The sequence below is a fragment of the Lithobates pipiens genome, unplaced genomic scaffold, assembly GCF_037356315.1.
Source record: "Lithobates pipiens isolate NorthernLeopardFrog02 unplaced genomic scaffold, aLitPip1_a1.2 Scaffold_18, whole genome shotgun sequence".
Lineage (NCBI taxonomy): Eukaryota > Metazoa > Chordata > Amphibia > Anura > Ranidae > Lithobates > Lithobates pipiens.
Window position 1 is genome coordinate 48,995,875 of NW_027507758.1, and position 24,414 is coordinate 49,020,288.

Sequence of the window (24,414 nt, forward strand, 5' to 3'; positions counted from 1 at the left end):
AGGGTAGGTCCAGCAAGATAGGGCCAACAACAGAGCTGGGGGAGATCCTCCCATGTGGTCATATGCACTGGCGCACCTGAGCACAACCAAACCCACAACTTAAAAATGGCATGGTCAGCATAGGAGATTTATTTCCTATTCTAATTAAATCAAATGTAACTAACCGTGGAGGGAAAAAAAATAAAAATCTGTGTTAGGGCCTGCTTGCTGTCCCTTAATTAATGATATCATAATGAAAATACTTTGTCATTTTGTGACAATTTTTGTTATTCATTTAGTATGAAAACTTCTGCAGCTCTTCATAAAGAACACAGAAGCATTAAGGTCCATCTCCACCCTATAGAAGAGCTTATAATTGAGTGACCCTACCATAGTCAAACAGGATGCAGAGCAATGCACCCCAAGTCCACCCACTTGTGACAATAGCAAATCAACATTTGCTATTGTCTTACTGCTTCTCCTCCTGGGCCAATCAAGACAGGAGGCGGATCCTAAGACTGGATTGGCTGGGAGGGGAAGCCGCCCGCGACCTTGATGGGGTAAGTGCAGACCTGGCGGGGGGGGTAGTTTGCGGCCCCCCCTCCCCCCCAAATGGAGCACCAGCCACCACTGGAGTTAAAGAATATGTTTTATCCCCAACACATGCCCTGGAGCGGATATGGCTCCTCTCTGACCTATGATTATCATGTGATTAGTAGATAATTACTTACAGGATCATATTCACCAGACAGGTAGGAGTTTTCATTGAGTGAGGGGTTATCAACCATTCCCAGTTCTTCTCCATAGTAAGTTGTGGGAGTGCCAGGCAGAGTCAGTAGCAGCATGTTAAGCACATTTATGTAGTCTTTCCCCACCCGAGATGCAATGCGAGAATTTCTGGAGCTTCCAACCTGTGAGATTTATTGAGAACATAGAATCAGACATGATAACACCGACACTTTCCACACCACTTTTATGAAAACTAAACTGTCACTTATGTTAAAGTAGCACTTGCATTTCTATAACTCAATACTCTCCTCTATGGGGAATCCATTTTCTTTAGAGGAACTGTAAACTCAGAAAGATATAGAGGTTAGTATTGTTGACACCCTCTCGAAAATGATAGTTGCCTATGGTTGTCTATTTTCAGCTTTTTAGGTCAAGCATGATTCAATCAAAATGAGGAAGGTGCCAGAATGTTTTGCCTAAACACTTGTTAGTGGCCCAGCAAGTACTTAAAAAGCTGGATCAGGAAGACAACTAAGCACCTAGCATGTTCAGAAGAAGAAAATAACAGTGGTGGCCTATATTTTCTCAATACAGGTTTAACAAAAACAAAAAAATGAGACAAAGAGAAGGTGCTTCTAACTGCAATAAAACCAAAACTTTTAATTGCCCAAGGAAGATTAAAAACACTTATAAGATATAGAAAATGTACAGGCTCATCAATATATATGAAGGACGTCCAGTAGAAGGTTTCCGTTACAATATAGTAGCCCCACGATGTATTCCAACCGGCCAGCAGTGGAGAACTGTGTATCGGAATCCAAGGAAGATACATGGAACGCAGATACCCGGATGGAGGTGGGGTCAGTGACACATTTTGGAGCATGTGCATTGGCTCCTTCTTCATAACCATGGTTATGGAAACCTCCTGCTAGATGACCTCCATGTATGTTGATGAGCCTGTACACTTTCTATGTCTTGTAATTTTTTTGTAAACTTTTTAATCTTCCTTGAGCAATTAAACGTTTTGCTTCTTTCTTTGCTATCACAGAGCACCAAACTAAATTCAGCTGGTTGACAAACATCTTACAGCATACTAGACCATGTAATGCAACATGTCACTAAAGATGAATTTGGGGCATCTATTGCTCTGGGGGGATCTATTTTTACTGGGGTGGGGGGGTGGAGACAAGGGGAGACTTAAAAGGGGGGGGGGGGGTTCCTGCACCTATGAGAAAAAAGCCCTGGTAATTACTATAATAATTTTAGGAAACAAAACTGTTCAAAAAAAGGTGTTGTCCAGGGTTGTCTCCTGGCTGATTCAATTTTTTTTTTAGAATAGATAGGCTAGCACCAGCAGTTTCTACACCATACTCCCTGTCCCCCCATCAGGAAAATGGGGCGGGGCTTAATACCATCACAACTTTGCATCTTTACTGGAGTACTACTTGACATGTTCTAAGAGCTCGTTCATACTGTACAATGTTGCTACAGCTAAACACAGTAAGTGCAACTGATGCAATGCAGTGCCATTCAATCTGAGTGGTACCCCAATGCACTTTCCGACAGCCATACATTGCAGCGTGGTGACTTACTGACGTGTGTTGCTCTGTGCTGCTAAAAATGGTACATGCATCATTTGTGCATAGGAAGCATCAGGGTGCCATACAAATGAATGGCACTGCATCGCAGTAATGCATTCAACAACATAGTTTGAAAGGGTTCAATGTCTTCAAGTGTAGACAGATACAGACATTTTAATCCATGTATGTATTCATTAAATTGGCAATATGTATTCCATCCCAGTCTCCTGTAATCCTCCAGCTAAACATGTGCAGAACGGAAAAAATTGTTTTGTTTATTTTCGATTCGTTATTTACATAAATTCGTTTAGTGACATTCGTTTAATCCGCTTTCGGAACTTGTTTTGTTTATTTAAATTCTAATCGACTCTAATTTTTCTAAATGCATTAGAATCTAATTACATTCAAATCGCAATTAAAATTTAATTGAAATTAATCTTATTCAATTTGAAATTCGAATTTTGAAAGATGGTTATATTATTTCTATTCCATTCTATTTTCTATTCTATTCTATTCTTTTCTATTCAAATTCAAATGTATTCAAATTGAAATTCAAATTTTGGAAGATGGTTATATTATTTCTATTCCATTCTATTCTATTGTTTTTTCTATTTCATTCTTTTCTTTTTTTATGATATTATCTTCTATTCTTTTCTATTTGAATTTGAATGTATTCGATTTGAAATTCGCATTTCAGAAAATGGCTATATTGTTATATTCTTTCTATTCTATTGTTTATTCTATTCTAATTGTTTCTATTCTATTATATTCTTTTCTATTCTATTCAAATTCTAATTTTGGGAAATGGTTATAGTCTTCTATCCAATTATTTTCTATTCTATTCGAATTTGAACTTATTCTATTTGAAATTTGAATTTCAGAAGATGGTTATATTCTATTTTATTCCCTTCTATTTATTATTCTATTCTATTCCTTTATTTTCTATTCTATTTTATTCTGTTTTGCCCTATTCTTTTTTTTTTTATTCTATCTCTTTTTTTTCTCTCTTTTTTTTTTTCGATCCTTTTATTTTCTATTCTGTTCTATTTTACTCTATTATTTTCTCTTATTTAATTTTCTATTCTGTTATTTTCTATTCTATTCTTTAATATTCTATTTTATCTTATTCTCTTTGGAAATTTGAATTCGATTCAAAATATATTACAATCGAAAACTATTCAAATTCGAATTTTGTCTGAAATTTTGATTCATTATTTTGGATGCATAAATTCGTTACTGTTGTAATTCAGAAATTCAGATACATTCAAATTTGGGAAAAAGGAAAAAATTGGCAGAATTTCAATTCGGAACAAAACGAACAGCACATGTCTACCTCCAGCACATCAGCATCCAGACTGGAAGGGGCCGCACTGTAAGCCAATTAGGAATTACCACACTGCACACTGCTGGGAGTCTAACCAATGGAGCTTGCTGGTTGAAGTATAGAGCAAACGTAGTTACTTATCCTTCCATAATCAAACACAGCTTTGTCCCAGCTATATTTTATCATTGAGAAACTTTTTTTCAATTCTCCACAATGTTTCAGAATTTTCCACTGTAGAAACAGGAATGGTCCCTTGGATCATGCGTGCCTTGCTGCCCCAAGGATGATTATGGTATATGGGTACGTTATAACCTTCTTATCTATATTACTATTTACTGCTTGCTTGACAATCATAGCTATTTGCTGTAGATTGCTGTTATAAAAAAAATGAGTGGAGATTTATGATATTTTATAGGATTTTTATTGCCTTACCATCCAATGTGGCCACTTTCCTTTAGGCATAGACTTCATCCACAGATCGACTATATTATTTATGGACGTCCCAGAGATATCTTGGGTATGCAGGTCATGCAGGTAGAAGTTGAGAGGAAAGTCAGCTTCCTGGACTAAAGAATTTCCATAATACATCATTGTTTTTGCCACCATGTTCTGGTCATTAGATTCTGTTCCCATAAACCTGTAGGTGGGATCACATGAACTATCAGAAAAATGACCCATTATACAAAAAAAGGGGGAGAGGGGCTGCTCTCCTGTGTTGGAGCCTCTGGGGTGCTGGGTTTTCATTTTTTCTAAAAAATGTTGCTCTGGTGTAAAATGTATACACACACACACACACACACACACACACACACACACACACACACACACACACACACACACACACACTAAATGCTTGTTTTGTCTAGGGGTTTATCTCTGCTCTCCATCACTCTAGGGATGTGGGTGGGCCCCAAGTACTGCATTGGGGCTTTAGGGTCTAGAAAGGTCCTCTTCCTTCTTGGTCCTTCCAAAACCTAATTGAAACCCAGATAGGAAGGATAACTTGCCACAAATTTGTTGCAGTGTTGAATTGTAAGTCTTGTTAGCTTGCTACACATTTTCACTGGCAAGTTGTACACTTGCAGAGCACTTGAAGCACAAGTTTTAGTTGACACTTTTCCAATTGGTAGCAAATTTACGTGGGAAGTCTCTAGCAAGTGGTGAGTCTACAGCAAGAGCTCTGCAAGTCTACAGCATGAAAATTCAGCCACAGTGACCCCTGTGGTGGGAGGACTATTGCAGAAAATAACTGAACCAGAACTTGTAGCTGACTTGCAGAATGTTTGCAAAGAAAGTTGATCTGGAGTTATGCAATGGGGACTTACTGCAATTGTACAACAAACTTGTGAAGCCTTTCAAGTCTAGCAATAGCTAAAGCTTCCCAGCTACTCCTCCTGGCAAACCAAGTCTTCTTTATATCCACCTCCTGTCCTGATTGGTTAGGAGAAGAAACCAATAGCTAATATTGTGGTTTGGTTGGGGGGGCACTGCTCAACCTTTTTCAAGCCAAGTAGGCTCTTATCATGCGCTTGTAAAAAAACAACCATACCGTGTTTCCCCGGAAATAAGCCCGGGTCTAATTTTGGCAACAAAAGACACAGTAGGGCTTATTTTCAGGGTAGGTCTTACAATGTAATGTGCTGTCTCTCCCCCCCCCCCCCCCCCTTTTTCCTGCCTGTCAGGAATCTCCAGTGTGAACTGAGGTTAAATGCTTGTAAAATCCTATAATTTACTATATTACAGTAGTATATAATGTACAATGTGTGTGTTTCTGTAATATAATTGAGCAAAATACCTTTGTTATAGCGCCACTCCTCTGCGCTTCTGTGACCTGCCGGAGCTCTCTTCCCCGCAATTATATTACAGAAACACACACATTGTACATTATATACAGTGAGTGGATTATAGGATTTTACAACATTTTAAACTAGGGCTTATTTTTGGGGTAGGGCTGATATTGCAGCCCTCCTGGAAAATAACGCTAGGTCTTATTTTGCAGGGAAGGTCTTATTTTCGGGGAAACAGGGTAGAAAGCTATGAGTTCGGTGACCTGTATGTAACCCTGCATGCAAACTAAGGGGGTGGCGCCCCTGCAACCATTATGGAGCGGCCATTACTGATTGCTTGCTATCTGGGGATGTCCCGGATAAGAAATATAGAGAACTGACAAGTTGCTACGGGTAATTCTGAGAAAATTCCAAAGTTGGCCAACCCTACCTGTAGCGGCCAGGCTCTCGGCTGAACTTATTCATGGAATTGCGGAGGTCACGGAGAATGTCGTGCATCCCAATCTGTGTTGTAGTGTAATCATGATAGAGCTCCGAATAAGATGTGACTGAATCCTGAAAAGACAATACCAGGAAAGTAAATCTAAAAATGTCATGAATCTAAATGCCAAAACAGATTTAAACAATGGCGGCAGGTAGGCTGTGTTATTCACAGGATCCCAGGGGAAGGCAACCTTGAACAACATGGGAGAAGTCAAAAATTACCGGGCACAGTGTCGTCTACTCACACATGATTTAAACCTCCAATTGCCATACTATCATGTCACAATTGTGTGCATTGCACAGCATTCATGAGTTTAAAACAGGAGGCAACATATCGAAATTCGGACGAAATTTGCATCTTTCGGACATTCAGATGCATCCGAATGTCTGAATAAAAAAATAACGAATTACAATGAATACGAAAGAAATTATAGCGGATATAACAAATGAATTCGGCATGATTCGGTAATTCTTTAAAGATCTAATGAAACAAAAGGTCAGTTTAAAGTAAATCTTATAGTCCAATCAGCTGATTCATTTTGTGCCGGAGGATGGATTACCGGCAAAGTGCATTCCTGAGAACTGAGTGAGAAGAGTGTTGTATTGTATTTGAGCCAAGGAGAAAAGACGTTGTCATTGTGTGTGTTAAAAGATTCAATAAACAAACAACTTTCCAAACTACGAATTATCAGGAATGTATAATAATACGCATTCGTTGAAATTCGATATTTATGAACGAAATTATAGCGCATATAACAAATGAATTTGACATAATTCGAGATTCAGTATAACGAATATCGACACTCTACGATAAAAACGAATTATCCGAAAACGTATTAACGTAACATAACGAATATAACAGAACTAAATTATGTATTTTACAAATGACAACAAACCGAAACTAAACGCAATTTTCCGTTGTGCACAAGTCTAATGTGTACACTCTTCGCCACTGTATTAACTATGGAGTTTTACCACCCCCCAAAATGCAAATGTAAATTAACCCTTACTGTTCTGAGTACCCTATAAGGCTTCTTTCACATTAATGTGCTGTGGTTCACCTGCACCATGGGTGCAGAGAAGTACATCTGCAACTTTTCTGGGCTAGCTGCGCTTTGTAATAGACTTCTATTATATCCTGCAGGTGTGGTGCACTTTCTGAAAGTGCACCAAAACTCCTGCATTCAGGTGTTTTGGCGTGTTTTCAGAAAGTGCACCACACCCACAGGAAAGCTGCAGGCACACTGCAATGTACCTGTGGTGTGTAAGGATGAGCTCAGGTGAGTTCACAAACAGCAGGCGCAGAACCCGCCAGGAAGTCAGCACTGGGAAGCACTAATCACAAGCAGTGAGACATTTCCCGATCTCTGCAGCCGCGCATCGGGACAATGTCTCACTGCTTGTTATTAGCGCTTCGCAGTGCCAACTTCCTGGCGGGCTCTGCACGTAATGTTTGTGAACATGCCTGAGCTCATCCTTAGTGGTGTGTGGGTAAACCACAGCACATCAGTATGAAAGCAGCCCAATACTATCATGCCCAGTGTGTTGCTTCACATTGACCTGAAGATCTCTTCTTTCCTGCTGCTGGCACCACTCTGGGGACCGCTATCCAGGATAAGAGGTGGAGTGCAGTTGGTATCACTCCGTATGGGACAGCACTACAGAGGAGGCATCGGATTATGCAGCTCTTGCTCCCTAATACACCTCCAACTTTACAAGTAGTCCCTCTACATTGCACTCTGTTTGAAGCTCTGGAATGGCGGGTCAGCAAGCCCACACTGCGATCTACCAGTCACCTGTTCGTGATCTACGAGTTGCTGACCCCCCGATCTAGAGAACTTTGCATGCGTGCCAAAGTCAAGAATTCCTCTCAGTGTATCTCAGCTCAAACTACTTCAAATATTCTGGTAGATATAAAGAAGATTGAAGTCTTATGAATCAAGACAGCAAACACACAAGATTTGTATTAAACTCTGGAGTTATGGGGTACTGAGCATCAAATAATTTTTTCTCCAACCACAAGACTAGTGCTGGCCACTTAGTAACAGCGTCAACTACTTTAATTCACTTTGCAGCCCCGCTGTAACTGACCTAACAATAAATTAGCATAATCATCATTATCCAGCTAAAAGAAGCCGTATAGCTGAATTAAGAAAGAGAATGTTTTTTGTTTTTTTTGCCTATGCATTTTGGTGGAAATCAAGTCTTAGGGCTGGATAAACAAAGTCCAAATCCTTTGGTAGGAAAAAAACTTTAACTTTGTATATAGCTGTTTGCCTGGTGTCTAGGATTAACAATATTACTTCCTTCCACTACTTAATGCACAACTTATGTCTAGTACACACATGGGCTGAATGGCAGGCGACATTGACCGGTTCAATAAAAAACAGCCGACATTCGGCCATTTGTCTGTCAGCAGGTCTGACAGAAGCTAGCTAGCACTAATGCCAAAAAACATGGGAAAACGTGCAAAAACACAGGAAAATGCTAATGTAAAATTGCGGCTAAGCGCTGCATTTTTAAAACGTCCTGTGTGCATGAGCCCTTAAAGCAACCGGTTTGTCTTCCCTATCCTCCACTGGATAGACCTTTAAGTGCCTACAGTGTGCTATCTATACATACATGAGATAAGCATTTCTACTGTATTTTCTCCACCAAACCTTCAACAGCTAGCCATCTTTATGGGATCATTTACATTACATAGGGATAACATGCAAGCACTTACCGCCTGTTGAGATTTATTGACCTGGGGCTCATCCCGGAGGTGCTCAGCTTCTAGAAGGAACTTGGCAGCATCGATTGTAAACCCATCAACACCTTTCTCCAGCCAGAAAGTAATAATATCCTAAGAAAACAGATTTATTCAGTTGCCACAGTAATCATATTGCTAAACATAGAATCAACTAAATTTTAATAATGCAAAGTTGATGGTGACTTTAGTATAGCTGAGCACACTTTCCAGACCCCCATCCCTAACAGAGTAGATTCAGGCACTCTTGTGTTAGCATTTCAATGGGCTGAAATAACACTAACAAATGGGATGAGTTAGATTTGTTTCACGTACATTTTTCCCTGCATCCAAGAACTACATTTTTTAATTTGAAACTCAACTTAGACAATAGATCTGACAACCCTAAACAATTTTTTTCAGCTTAACGTGTTATTAAAGAGGAAGTAAACCCTGATGGTTTTACTTCCTCTTTGTTTCCCTGCAAAGGTAAAGCTTAATGGGCTACTATACATCGCATAGTAGCCCATTATGTGTCACTTACCTGACACAGGAGCCAGCGATGTCACCACTGCCCCCTCTTAAAGGAGCGTCCATCTTCTTTCCGGGTATCGTGGCTCCGGCACTGTGATTGGCAGGAGCCGCGATGACGTCACACCCGCGCATGCGCAGGGGAGACACCACTTGTCGCCGCCACTTGTTGCATGTCACCATTAGCAGCGGCATGCTCAGTGCACCAGCGGTGCCTGTCTTTTTGAAAATATCTCCTAAACCATGTAGGTTTAGGAGATATTTCTTGGACCTACAGGTAAGCCTTAATCCAGGCTTACCTGTAGGTCAAAGTGGTCTGTAAGGGTTTACAACCACTTTAAACCCACAACAGTAAAATCAGTCTGTATATACAGTAAATCATGCTTATTATACTCGCTGTGGACCCTAAGCGGTTAAACCTATCCACATACATTGTGTAAAAAGACTGTTTTATCCTTTCTTACTTGACCCTCCCCTTCTTTTACAGTCCCCAGTCCATCTGCGGATAGAACAGAGCCCTAGGAGGCATTCTGCACATGCTCAGTTTAGTGTGTATTGCTAGAGAGTTTTTTGGGGGGGGAGGGTGCATGTGATCAACACTGTCCAGATAGAGGGTCAGGGGTCCTGCAGCCTCAGCCTGCAGCCTCATAGGACCATCAGAGGAGAATGAAAACCTCTCTTACAAGCTTTAAGCAGACACTGATAGAAGTCACAAGACTGCTATATACTGCTGATGAGAAAAGGTATTTAGCAGTGTATATTTACTAACTGTGGGAGACCAGATATAGTGAATGCAGGGTCCTGGGTTTAGTAACACTTTAAAGGTTAGTGGTAGGCCGACAACCTTAGGTTTTTATTTCTGTCTTCATACCCACTGGAGTAAAATAAAGGGAAGCATTTTCAAACATTTTGATGCCCCCTGAAGTCTTCCTTCAAGTTTTTTTTTCTTTTGCTATCTGAGTCACCAGAGAAACAATGTCCCAGTTGGAAGATTACCACTCTGTTTCTTTTGATCTTCTTTTACTCTCTGTCCTTGTCCTAATGATCATCAGAGAAAATAGGAGCGTATCTCCCTTTTCGGGGGCAACATTAGAAACCTACCTTCTCATCACTCTCTCCAAAACTAGAAAAAAAAAAAACACAAAATGCCGCAAAAGCTCCATCGTAATGCACCAACTAAGTCAGAAGACTGTTTCAGGGAGGTGCAGTTACCCATGATTTACCCAACCCAAGTCAATCTGTGTCGTTCATAAAAAGTTAATCATCATAAATCAGGGAATGTTCTTTATTGTTTTAAAGGCTCCTCACAAGACCTTGTCGCAGCACTAACAGGATTGCTACATATATAATTATCACCTAATAAGAAAACCATCAGGTGTAAAGTTCAGCTGTTTTCACAGTTATTGATGTAACTGTTTAACAAGCTGATTGAAGTGTAAACTTATTAACCTTGATAATATTGCAGTGAATTCTTCATGTTCTGATGGGATGCAAGGAAGTGTAAAACAAGATGTCAGCATCTGACAAAAGACAATATAGACCTTCTTTAAGATTATGGTCAAGTGTCATCAAGGTGCAGGAAAGCTAAAATTATTCTGCAAGTGGTGTTCATTAAACTATCGCTGGCTACGTCAATTATTTCCAGTATATGGCCCAGTGGAGCTTACAGCAACACATTCACTAATATCCCCAACAGAGCCACTTCTATGATGATGGAACCACCGATGACCCTCTCTATCTCTAGAGTCGGTATACAAAAGATTTTCACCTGCTCTTCTACCCACACATTACCTTCATTGAGGTATAATGGGGGAAAGACCTGGACCTTCATAGCACAGGGGCTAAGTGGTTAACACTTTTGTCTAGCTGCACTAGGGTTGTCCGTTCAAATCCCAACCACCTCCTGCCTGCAGTTTGTATGTTCTCCCTGTGTGGGTTTCCTCTTAGGCCGCGTACACACGTGCGGCTTGTCTGTCCAACTTAGTCCGCTGAACCGTGTTTCAGCGGACAATCCGCTCGTGTGTGGGCTTCAGCGGACTTTTTCAGCGGACAATCTGACGAACAAAGTCTTACGGAATTTCCGTAAGACAGTCCGTTCAAACTTGGTTTTGTCCGTCCAAACTTGGTTTCAGCGGACAGTCCGCTCGTGTGTAGGCAAGTTGGGCGGACTAAGTATGGCGCATGCTCAGAAAGGATTTACACGGCCGAAGGTTGCATTGCAGTGTATAGGACGTCGTTTTTCTAGTCCCGTCGTACGTGCTGTACACGTCATCACGCACGCTTTCAGCGGACTGTCTGCTCATCGTGTGTGGTCAAGTCCGTTCATGCAAATTTTTAACGGACTGTCTGTCGGATTGTCTGACGAACTTAGTTGGGCAGACAATCCGCCCGTGTGTACGTGGCCTTACACTCCAAAGACCTGCTGGTAGGTTAATTGGCTCCTGTCTAAATTGGCCATAGTATGTGTATGAATGGCTAGGGACCTTAGACTGTAAACTCCTTGAGGGCAAGGACTAATGTGACTGTATAATAAATATGAAAAGTGCTGCGTAAATTGATGGTGCTATATAAAACCCCATACACACTATCAGATTTTCTGCTGATTTTTGTCTTCAGATTTACCAAAACCATATAATTTGAGGTCAAACCTTAGGAGTTTCAATGTGTATGCAATCAGGCAGGCCCTGGCACTATATGGTTTTGGTAAGTCTGAAGACAAAAATCTGAAGAAAATCTGATAGTGTGTATGGGGCTTAAGTTTCTGTAATAAATACATACTTGTTTGCTGTAATCAGGGCTGGGACAAGGGGCGGCTGCCTTGGGCACTGTAGCATCATGTGAGTTGGGAGGGGGGCACTGCAAGGAGATTGGGAGAGGATTTATGTTGGGAAGAGGAATTTGGGGGGCAGCAGGAGGTAAAAACTGCTCTATGAGGGAAAAGAGGGGTGAGTGGTGATTTGTGTTGGGATGGGAAAAAAGGATTATGTACTAGGAGGATTGATTTGGGGGGTTTGTTCTCAGAGGAGATTTTTTTTGGGGGGTGGGATTTATGCTAGTAGGAATGATTGGGAGGTGATTGTGCTGGGGGGGGAGAGGGGAATATTTGTACTAGGAGGGCGATTTGGAGTAGGAGAGGGAGAGAATGTATACTCGGAGGGGAAATTTGAGGGGTTAAAGATTTGTGCTAGGCGGGGTATTTTTTTAGGGGGGAGGCATTTGTGCTAGGGGGATGGAGGTGACAGTGATTTGTACTGGGAGGGGGGATTTCAACAGGGGATAGACTTGTACTGGGAGGAGGGAGAATTTATGCTTAGTTTGTAATCAAGCAGATTGGTGCCCATTTTTTTGGGGGGGGGGTGAATTTTTGCTGCACATAATGCACAAAATGCTCATACATCTTGAAGGGGGGAGGGTAGATTGTTTGCCCTGGGCTCTAGATGACCTTTTCTCAGCACTGGCTGTAATACACAACGCTCTTTGGAATGCATTGTTGTGCCATTCTGGTTCAGTCCAGTGCGTTTTTATTATACATCAAAAACACATGGCCAGTGTTTAACATGGATTCCAATGGTCCTAGTTCACACCAGTGCAGTGCGTTCAAGTGCAGTCAACAAAAGTAGAACATGTTGCATTATTTTCCTTTATAGAATGCGATAATATGCATCAAAATCTCACTGGAACTCACATTTTCTCAACTGAGATGCAGGAAAAAAGGAGGGCAAAAAGAACCGAAATTCATAACAAAACGCACTGGAATGCATAAAAAAAGTGCTTGCAGAAATGCTTTTGAAACGCAGAAATTGTGGTGTGAACCAACCCTAAATGGCAGAGTGCAGTATTTGCCTCCCGTTATATACTACAAATCCCCACAATACACATACCATGCACTGGAGTGCACTGCATTAAGTGCAAATCAATTGTTTGTTCTATTGCCGGGTGTTGGCAGCCCATTGTAAATAAATGGGCTCATTCAACACAATGCACATTAACATTTATGTGGTAACTTATCACAAAGGAAGAGGCCCTTAATTATTACCCGATAGTATAGTTAGAAGTATTTAATCACTTTTTTACTAGACTGGTTCAGTAACGCAGAGAACGTTTTACCGATCAAGTAGTTTGCTTGTCTTCATGCAGCTACTGGGATGAGCGATGAAACATTAACATTCCAGAACAAACCCAGTTGATGTGACTACTAGACATACCATGGGCCAATTCGAATTTTTAGGAGAAAATTTGGCGAAATTTAGGAAAGTCCTTTTTGTTTTTTGTAGGTCCCCTTTGTTTTTATCACTTATTGAATATGCCGTGTAAGCTCCTTATTAGGCTTTGAAGGTAACACAATGGAATCAGTACAGTTACACATCGTACGTGCATTGTCTTTTACCCCCCCCCCCAGCACTTACTCAGGCCCCTGTATATCTGTCCAGCCTCCTTTATACCTCCCACCGCACTTACCTCTACCTTAGATACCTTAGATACACACTTTCCTCTTTTCGAACACCTCACCTCCTTCCCTTTCTTGCCTCATAGTCAATCAGTGCCTTCCCCCCTGCAAATATTACCCAAGAAGTGATGGTGTCATTGAGCTGTCATTCTACCTTTAACAAATTCATGTCTCGGCAGGAGGGTGGCCATGGCTTGGTAGAGGGCTGCGGCCTCTTGGTTGAGAACCACTGGTCTATAGAAGTCTCTCTTTTTTAAAGTGGTAGCAAAACCAGTTATTATTCAAATTTCTGGCAGCCAGGGTATTTTTTATTTTTATAACAGAAGAGACCCTAGAAATATCTATTATAAATCGCCACCCCCCCTCCCCCCGCCTGTCAGCGAGTAATATGATCTGAGCCGCACATGCACAGTTCAGTCCACATTTATGTCCTGCCTCTGTATGCCGCTGCAATTTGACTGTCATGCGCATGCATGGGAGGGATGTCGCCCGGGCACAACCAATCAAGTGGCCAAAGATCGCAAACCTGGAAGAAGGACCAGATGAAGATGGAATCTGCCAGGGACAAGGGAGAGCGGTGAGAGCGCAGTGCTAAAGGGCTGCGTTTGTAAGTCTGTCATAATGTACTAGTATGCAGTGCATACTAGCACATTATGGCTTAAAGTGATACCAAAGGATCGGTTTTTATTTTTTTAAATAACAAACATGCCATACTTACCTCCACTGTGCAGCTCGTTTTGCGCAGAGTGGCCTCGAACATTTATTTCTGGGATCCCTCGGCAGCTCTTGCGGCTCCTCCCCGTGTTAGATAAGCCCCTCGGAGAAGTGCTCTCCCGAGGGGGTTACCTTGCGGGCACACTCCCGAGTCCAGCATTCGGCGTCCATAGAGGCTGAATGCAGGACTTGGCCTCGCCCCCCGGCGCCCGCGTCATTGTATTTGATTGACAGCAGTGGGAGCCAATGGCTGCGCTGCTATCAATCTATACAAGAGCCAGAAACCCGTGGAAAGAGGAACGGCGGGGAGGCACTGACGGGGCTCAGGTAAGTAAAACGGGGTGGCTAGGGGGCCGGTGACTGCAAGGTGTTTTTTCACCTTAATGTATAGGTGAAAAAATACGAGCCTTTACAACTCCATTCGCATTAACAGGAGATTTTGACCAGCTCTCTATGGAGCAAGTTCACATATCTTTGAAGCGGGTCCAGTGCGATTTGCACAAAGTGCGTCTTTTGGTCCATTTCAGATTTGAATTCAGCCAAAAATGTGGGCTGAAATGGGACCTGAAACGGTGAACCAGGACGCACTGGACCCCTGCTGTGAGCCGCATGTGGCTTATATGTGAACCCGGCCTAAAGCAGTAGTAAACCACAAAAAAATAAAAAATCTGCAACACAATGGCATAACGTGCTAGTATGCATTGCATACTAACACATTATTAAATACTTATCTTAGAAAAAATCCCTTCCAGCGGCGACCAGTCACTGCTGAGAGGGCTGACATGTTCCCCCCGCCTTTCTTCTGGATTAATGTGCTCTGGGGCTGTGAGTGGCAGGATCCACGATGATGTCACTCCTGTGCATGCACGTGGGAGCCCTCGGTTCCAGCAAGAAGCTCTGAAGGTCTGGCATTGTATGCTAGACCTTCGGAGCGCATACGCCACTGACGTCAGTGGCTGTATGCAGGGTGATTGCCTTGACATGCAGGTTTCTGCATATATATATATACTGCAATAGCCTTCGAACTTGGAGATATGCATTTGTCTACAAACATGAGTTGGCAATCTCAGAGATTAATATATTAAAGTTGCTTTAAAGCAGTATTAAAGTCAAATTTTTTATTTTATTTTTTGCAAAAAACGGGTCCCCCTGGCAGCCTTAAAGCAGCTGCAAACCCTGCTTTGTTATTTTTACCTACAGGTGCGCCGTTTAGGAGATATTCATTCTACGTGGGGTTTACAGCTGCTTTAAGGCTGCAAGGGGGATCCATTTTTTGGAAAAAAAAATTGACTTCACTACCGCTTTAAAACAACTTCAATGTATTGATCTCTGAGGTTGACAACTCATATTTGTATTTGTAGACAAATGCATATCTTCAAGTTCAAAGGCTATTGCAGTATATATGCAGAAACATGTCAAGGCAAACATTTTGTTGCTGTTGTAGGTCAAAACTGAATATAGATTGTACGATTTTGTTCGAAGTGGTCCTCTAAAAAAAATACAAATACAGCTCAGAAAACTATTTTTTGTTAATGAACTTTGTGCTTTGCCTACAGTTTTCTTTCTAAGATATGGTCATTTGGTCAGCATTTTTTAAACGATCCTTAAAGTGTTACTAAACCCACCACAAAATCAGTCTGTATATGCAGTAAAGCATGCTTGTTACACTCACTGTGGAACCTAAGGGGTTATTCTTCTGCATTGTGTAAAAAAGGCTGTTTGATCCTGTCTCCTCTGTTCCTCCCCTTCGTCCACTGTCCCCATCCATCTCATGATAGAACAACGGCTAGGGAACACTCTACACATGCTCAGTTTGGTGTGTATAGCTAGAAAGTTTTTTTTTTTCTTGGGAGGGTGAATGTGATCAGCACAGGGCCAATCAGCACTGTCCAGACAGAGGGTCAAGGGTCCTGCAGTCTCAAAGGCCAGTCAGAGGAGAATGAAAACACCCAAACTACAAGCTTTAACTAGACACTGATAGAAGTCACAAGACTGCTCTAATTGCTAATGAAAAAAGTTGTTTAGAAGTTTATATATACTAAAATAATTGCATTTCTAAGATCTGTGTACTGTGGAAGAGCAGATATAGTGAATGCAGGGTCCTGGGTTTAGTAACACTTTAGTACAACAATAGAGTGACACAATTAGCCCTTGTACACATGATCGGAGAATCCGTCGGAATGTGTCCTATCGGACCGTTTCGTCGGATAATCCGACTGTGTGTGGTATGCATCGGACTGATTCCGTCCGAATATCCATCGGACCCAATTTTCCAACATGTTGGAAATATTTCCCGACCAACTGGTTCAATCGGACATACTCCGATCATGTGTAGCGAATTTTAATCGGACCAAGTGCCACGCATGCTCAGATCAAATTCCTACATCAAAGCTATTGGCTACTAGCCTGAACGTAGTCCCATCGTAACGAAATTACGTCATCACGTTCTGAAAGATCGGATTTTTCGACAACTTAGTCCGACCGTGTGTATGCAACAGTTTCGGACAAGATCCGACGGATTTGGTTGGCAGAATCTCCGACCGTGTGTACAGAGGCTTAGACAAACATAAGACAATCGACTTACTAGAATTTCACTTTGGATGTCTGGATTGTGTAAATTTAGATCAGGTTGCTCTTTGCGAAATTGATGAAAGTAGCATTGTTGCCTGACACTGTCATACTCCCAGGCGGAGTTTCCATACAAGCCAACCTGAAAAGAAAAGTGGATGCCAAAAATCACAAAATATTCATCAAAAAATGTTATTAAAGGATAACTGAACTTCTAAAGCATGTTAGCCCTTTTAACACACACCCTGTGATTTTCTATAAACTTCACAGATATGACCACTTCCTTCTTCCCAATGCTTTAAGAGCATTCATCACAAACCCATGCCAAATGTTTGCATTCATTCTTTCTGCATTTGCACTGTAACTGCAGTCAAGGAGTGAAAACAAGGAAGGCATCTGTTCTACATACCTGTTTGATTCAATGACTTTAGTGACAAGAGTCACAAATACTAATTTCTACCATGCACTGCACTGTAATACCTGGAGATCACAAACTGCTAGAAGCAGAAAGCTCCTGCACAAGTTTAGCTGCTATATAGACAGCAAATGGAACCGGGAACAAAGTTAACACATGGGAAGGGTTAGGTTAGGGAAGGATTATAACCTCTGAAAGTTTTTATCACTGCCTCACCCTAGGTCACCTACCATTTGACAGGTGTACCACCCCAGCCAACCTCCCTAGCTGTCTTTGGAGTGTAGATGAGGGATCTAAAAGTCTGGTAGAGAATTCAGCCCATCTGTGTTTCCATGAAACTATAATATCAGCCTTGGGTAGATGTAGCCTTTCACAACCAAAAGGTATTTTTTTATAATGCTAAATGTTTAGACCTAACACAGGCTTACCCAGTTATTGGGAGGTACGACCCGGCCATTTACCACCGCACAGTCCTTCCAGATGTAATAGTCTGTATATTTATTCGTTCGATTCCTACTCAGCAGGAACCAGTCATGTTTATTGCTGGTGTGGTTTGGAATGAGGTCAATTATCAATTTTATACCTTGATGAAAACAAGAAATTTTTTACATTTTATTCAAATTCAATTCAGTAAACCAGAGCAGTAAACCAGAGCAGTCTATCAGATGTTTCAGATCACCAAATGTTAATTTGTAATGGTTTATATATTTTGGCTCTGCCATTTTGAATAAACAATTAATCAATGTGAAAATTTACTAAACATGTTAAAATGTGATTCTATAATCTCTGTATAATCTCTATTATATTTACCAAAACTATGTAATGTCAGAGCCTAGCTAGTATTTAGTTTAGTTTGTAGTAGGAGCCCTTCCACTACAGTTATTGGTAGATCTAAAGTAGATTGTCCTTTCAAACTGCAATGTGCATGGGCAGCTTAAAGAGAACTTTCACCCCCCACCCCAGGGTTAACTTTGAGTATAATTTTAACCTCCTTTACCTTTTCAGCTGGGTTGGCTTGAAATAGCATACTCATCCGACCAGCAAATCCAACACTGTCATGCTGTGATTCGCCAAAAGCTGCCATCTTGTTTGCTGTTGTCATCATCTGGTCAGCTGAGGCCAGCTTTCTCCACCAAGTCCTAGCAGCTGACCCTCTGATGATGTTCTGCATGTTCTACATAGCCCTGAAGCCTTCTGGAATATGTGAGGTGGGTATCCCAGAAGGCTTCGGGCAGGGAGGAATGTTATTCTCACCTAGGTGAAAAAGGTGGAAGTGCAGGCAGTGGTCAACTGAGGCCAGCTTTCTCCACCAAGTCCTAGCAGCTGACCCTCTGATGATGTTCTGCGTGTTCTACATAGCCCCGAAGCCTTCTGGGATATTTGACATGGGTATATCAGAAGACTTCAAGAAGGGAGGGATGTTATTGTCACTTTGGTGAAAAAGGTGGAGGTGCAGGCAGTGGTCAACTGAGGCCAGCCTTCTGCACCAAGTCCTAGCAGCTGACCCTCTGATGATGTTCTTCATGTTCTCCATAGCCCTAAAGCTTTCTGAGATATGTGACATGGGTATATCAGAAGGCTTCAAGCAGGGAGGGATGTTATTGTCACTTTGGTGAAAAAGTTGGAGGTGCAGACAGTGGTCTGCTGAAAAAGGGGGTAAGATAAGATTGGAGGAAGTAGTAAAAGTAAGTTGAGGTCTTAGATTTCACTTTGCCTATTCAGAACAAAATATCCAGTTCTCAAGCGCATTCCCCTCACCCATTGATACTTACTTTCCCCATATACCCCCCAGCTCCAACTGCAGGAGCACTGAGTCTAAACCCTGCGTACGCTCAGCATTTCAGCCAATATAGGGGTATTGACCTGGTCCCCTCCCTCATGTAAAAGTGTCCAGGCCTGAGGATTGGCAGCTGAGTCTCAGGAATGGACAAACTAACCGATTATTTTTCAAGTAAATATACATCTACAACATTTTAAATACATTTTGAAATAGTTAAGGAAGTGTTAATGACCTTATCGCATTTCCTTACTGTGGAGTTAGTTTAATAAAATTGGCGAGTGCAAAATATGGTGCAGCTGTTTATGGTAGCCAATCACCTTCTAACTTCAGCTTGTTCAATCAAGTTTGACAATAAAACCTAGAAGCTGATTGGTTTCTATGCAGAGCTGCACCAGATTTTGCACTCTCTAGTTTTAGTAAATCAACCCCAATGTGTCTCTGCTGGGGAGATTGCCTTTTTGTCCTGGAGACTATGAAGAATGAAATTAAAATTTCAAAATTTTAGAATTGTCACAGAAACAGGGGGCAAGGGGCAATCATCCAATGGGAGCACCTGTTCAACCGACTCCTCAGTGGAGACAGATTTCTCTTTGTCTCAGGGACAGGAAGTAATGTAAAAATCAACCCAACGGACAGACATCTCTATAACTACTTCAATTCTTAAAACATCTAAAAAAATTTTTTTTTTTAGAAATACCAGCTCACCTTTATCGTGCACAGCAGAAAGCAGGTTCTCAAAATCCACCATAGTTCCGAAACTTGGGTCAACCTGGCGGAAATCATCCACAGCATAGCGATAGTCCTTTAGAGTTGACTTGAAAAATGGGGCAACCCAGACAGCCTTCACGCCAAGGTACACAAAGTGGTCAATCTTCTCCTGCACGCCTGGAAGTTGAAAGCAGAAAGTGAGAGAGGGATGAATTCTGTAAGCTAGCTGACCAGAGTCTCTTAATGCCACCAGCCAAAGGCTCTCATTTTCACTCCATAAAGTTCACTTTAAAACGTTGTTATTGTGAATGCAAAGGTGGAAAGATGAGGAATTCATTTAATATTTTTGATTATAAACAATTTAAGGCTAGTGATTAAATTGCGGAGCTTATAAAGTGTATGTAAACCTTATCAATGAACCGCTCTCTTTTGTACCTGGATCTGGTAAATATACTATTGAAAATGTCAATCTCTTAATCATGTCATAAATTCAGAGCTGTCCTGTGCACACTTCCTGGGTTATATCAAGGAAACCTCCCTGTTCTTATTAGGCACTGCCAAACATTGGGGGAGATCTACTAAAACGGTTGCACACAGAATGTGGTGCAGCTGTGCATAGTAACCAATCGACTTCCAACTTGTTAAATTAAAGTGGTTTTAAGGCGGTAGTAAACTGCATTCAAAAAAGGAAAAGAAAATCAGGCCCCAGGTAGTTTAAGCCATAATGTGCTAGTATGCATTGCATACTAGCACATTATGACAGACTTACCTGAAAACGAAGCCCTCCAACGGCATGCTGTCACCTCTGAAGGTGCTTCCATCTTCAGCCAATCTTTCTGAGTTTGCGGGCTTCAACTATCTGACTGGCCCATCCAGCGATGACGTTACTCCCACGCATACATGCATGAGTCGCTGTTTATGGCATGGCTCAGAAGAAATGGCACAGGTATGCCGCTTCTTTTGAGTGCATGCACCAGTGATGTCACCGGCTGTATCTAAAGTAAATATCTCCTAAATGGTGCATGTTTAGGAGATATTTACAATACCTATAAGAAAGCCTTATTATAGGCTTATCTATAGGTAAGAATTATCCATGATAGTTTACTCCCATTTTAAAGGCTCAAGGTTTTTTACCTTCATGCATTCTATGCATGAAGGTAAAAACCTTTTGTGTGTAGCGCCTCCCTCCTAATACTCAACTGAGCCCCTCTTGATCCAGCGATGTGCACGAGAGCTGAGCTTCTCCCCGGTCTCTCATTCCTCATTGGCTGAGACAGCAGCAGGAGCCATTGGCTTCTGCTACTGTCAATCACAACCAGTGAGCCAATAAGGAGAGAGTGAGGGGCAGGGCCAAGCTGCGGCTCTGTGTGTCTTATGGATCCATAGAGCAGGATTCGGGAGTGAGCATGCACCAGTGCCTCCAGAGCAAGCGACTTGCTATTGAGGGCACTGGCTAAAGAGGAGGAGTGAGGAGTGTCGACGGGTACCCGAAAAGAGGAGGATCAGGGCTGCTCTGTGCAAAACCACTGCACAGAGCAGGTAAGTATAACATGTTTGTTATTGTTTTTATTTTTTTAAATGAACATTTAATGTCGCTTTAAGCTTTGACAATAAAACCTAGAAGCTGACTGGTTACTAGGCACAGCTGCACTAGATTCTGGGTCCACCAGCTTAACTAAATCATCCCCAATGTTGTAGAGATGAGGAGTATGGGATGTATTTTGTCATCTTAAAAATGCTAACAGATCAGGGCTGACATCAGACCATTTCAGTCCACAAAAATGCATGTGATGTCAGTCCACAGAACTTACGTGCATTTCTGGCCTCCTGTGTTAGAAAGGGAAGTTGTGACTGCAGCAGCATGGGAGCTTGACAATTTGCATTACTCCTTTTTTATAATGGGGGTTCTAGGCTCAATGCCCACCAGGAGCTCTATCTGCAGGAGGTTGGGTTCACACTATCTTCACATGCGGTTCACAGCAGGGGTCCGGTGTGTCCTCGATCACCGTTTCGGGTCCGATTTCAGCCCAAATTTTTGCCTGAATTCAGACCTGAAACAAACCAAAAGACACACAGGCCTCCTGTGCAAATCGCACTGGACCCGCTGCAGAGATATGTGAACTGGCTACATAGAGAGCCGGCCAAAATCTCCTGCTATTGTGTGAACCAAGACTAAATGTTGTAATTTACATTTTAGACTCTTGGAGCCAATACAGCCTGAGGAAATTGGGAAACTTCAATAACCATTCAATTATCCAGAGGAGCTGGCATTAAATAAGCGTGGAGATGCAAGCAATCAGATTTCCAACCTATTTCCTAATAACATTTCACGCTCTCAAATGTTAAACAGAAACTGGCATGATAAGACAGGTAAAATATTGCAAAAGTGCTATGAAACAACATTCACAATTATGTTTGGACAATTTCCCCCATAGCAATACAGAAATGATCTGTAATTGCTCTAAGGTCAGTTGTCGCCTTTTCCTCGATGTCTTAAGCCATTTTTGGCCAGGGCTGAGGATCCCAAAGTGTAGCTGTATCCGATCCAATTTGGAGGGGCTATTTAAGCTTCACTCCATGTGGCTTGAGCACCTATGTTTGTGGCCAGCTGGTGGATAACTCCTGATGCAGAATAGTTCAGGTATAACTTTATCAAACTTCTATCACTATGTTATATAGACACCTTTATTATCTTTATTCATGCTTTTAAACTGGGCAATGGGCAGCTTGTATAAGCTTGTATAAGATTGAGTTATGCTTTAAATAGTATGTATACTGATGATTTCTTTATAGTTATATAAACTATTCATTATTATCCTCTATGATATATACCCTTTTATAGAGAGCCCTGAAGAAATTGTCGGTCCACCATTGGGCAGTTGCCCTTTTCTTTGGGGTTCTTGTGTGGCTTGCCCCTTCTTGGTGTCCTTGCTGACCATATCCTGGTGGTCCATAATCGCATTACCCCATCCAGTGGAACCCATCACCTAGCCACTATATGTATATATGTTTTTGTAAGTATAACCTGCAACCTATACAATTTATAGACAGATGAAATTAATGAATGAAATGATTGTTTACGTTAAAATCAGCCTATGTGTTGTATACTTTCATGACTAATATAATATATTGACTTTTTAGAATCTATTGTTACCTATTTGACAATAACCATTGAAGAAGGACCCCAGATCAGTCCAAAACATGTTAGGTGTTTTCGCTATTATGAAATGCTGCTAGCCCGACATTTGTACATGGGTAGCATTGCACTCGCCATGCTACATGCGACGTCAAGGGTATTTGGTACTATGTATCGTTGAACTTTTGTACAATATGTAATTATCATATACTGTCTGTAATCTCTTTTTTACTGAACAAGATGTACAATAAATAAAATATATATTTTAATACAACGTTTTTGGTCTGTCTAAAAATCCATGAGGGGTATACTGTGTCATTTTGCACAAAGGTTTTTTTTTACTTGCTTAAAGTGTGGGATGTGTGTCACAGGTGGGACGTGCCCTCACTGCAGGTGGCACATAGCAGCGGGTAGGGTCTAGGAAAAAAAACTGTAATGACTCATACACAAGGTTTCTGAGGGAGGTTCATGTACAAAACAGCAATATGGTTACTGCTTTTTTTTTATATGTGAATCATTACTCTGATTGGACATGAGTGAGACAAACAGGCATGTTATGGTACACAGTTCTACATAGTTGACCAAGGGGTAGAAAAACCGGGCTTGATCAATGACCACTTAAAAGGATATGTAAAGCCAAAACATTTCATTTCATTTGATTTTAGACATTTTCCCATCGATGTCTCATTGGGAAGCTTTTTCTTCACTTCCTGTCTTATAGACACAACTTCTAAACTCTCCAGTGTGAGGAAATTCTCCTATAGACAGGTGTCCCCATTCCTGTTCTGGTGAAAGCTCAAAACTTAGATTTTCACATATTTTTAGTCCCAGTGTCAATGCTAAATAAACAAAGACTGAAAATTTTGAAAAAAACAAAAACCCTTTTTCATAGTTTGTCATAAAATTTAGCAAACAGGTAATTTTTCTCCTTCACGGATGGGCACTAATGAGGCGGCACTGGTGTGCACTGATAAGGAGGCACTAATGAGGCTGCACTAATAAGCAGGACTGATGGGAACTGGTAGGCGGCACTGATGGGTGACACTGATGAGGAGGCTGTGATTGGACTGTGATTGGGCACTGGTTGGACTGCACAGATAATCAGGACACTGATAACAAGTGCCCTGATTATCAGTGTACATGTCCCTTTTACTAAAGCCGGTTTTTGGCTCTCTTTTCCTCTCGTGTGAGGAAAGTAGTGCCAGTGACCGTCTTCTGTTTACATCTGTGATCAGCTGTGATTGTACACAGCTAATCATGTGGTAAAGAGCCGTTGATTGGCTCTGTACCCCAGTGTGTGATCAGCAGTGTCCTCTGGACATTGTGATCGTAGAGCGTGCCACCTGTGCCCCGCAGCAGGCTCGAAACATGGCACGCCGCCATATGATGGTGTCCCAGAACTAGCCGGCCATGCTGTAGCCGTCATTCAGCTATATCGCGGTTGTGAGTGGTTAACATTTAATTCTCGTCCAGCCAAGAATTATGTGTCCAAACTCATTTATTGG

At 41.6% G+C, this 24,414-nt stretch overlaps 1 protein-coding gene across 1 annotated transcript in view; it reads right to left on the bottom strand.

Annotated features, from left to right (window-relative positions):
* Window positions 1-24,414, bottom strand: part of SLC3A1 (solute carrier family 3 member 1) — a 31,265-nt gene that overhangs the window by 3,910 nt on the left and 2,941 nt on the right. The window contains exons 2-8 of the mRNA XM_077485664.1: window positions 19,771-19,950; window positions 17,714-17,868; window positions 16,887-17,012; window positions 8,608-8,727; window positions 5,830-5,954; window positions 4,045-4,249; window positions 711-890 (exon numbers count right to left, since the gene is read on the bottom strand). Of these exons, the coding sequence (XP_077341790.1) occupies window positions 711-890; window positions 4,045-4,249; window positions 5,830-5,954; window positions 8,608-8,727; window positions 16,887-17,012; window positions 17,714-17,868; window positions 19,771-19,950 (1,091 nt within the window). The remainder of the gene's footprint in view (window positions 1-710; window positions 891-4,044; window positions 4,250-5,829; window positions 5,955-8,607; window positions 8,728-16,886; window positions 17,013-17,713; window positions 17,869-19,770; window positions 19,951-24,414) is intronic.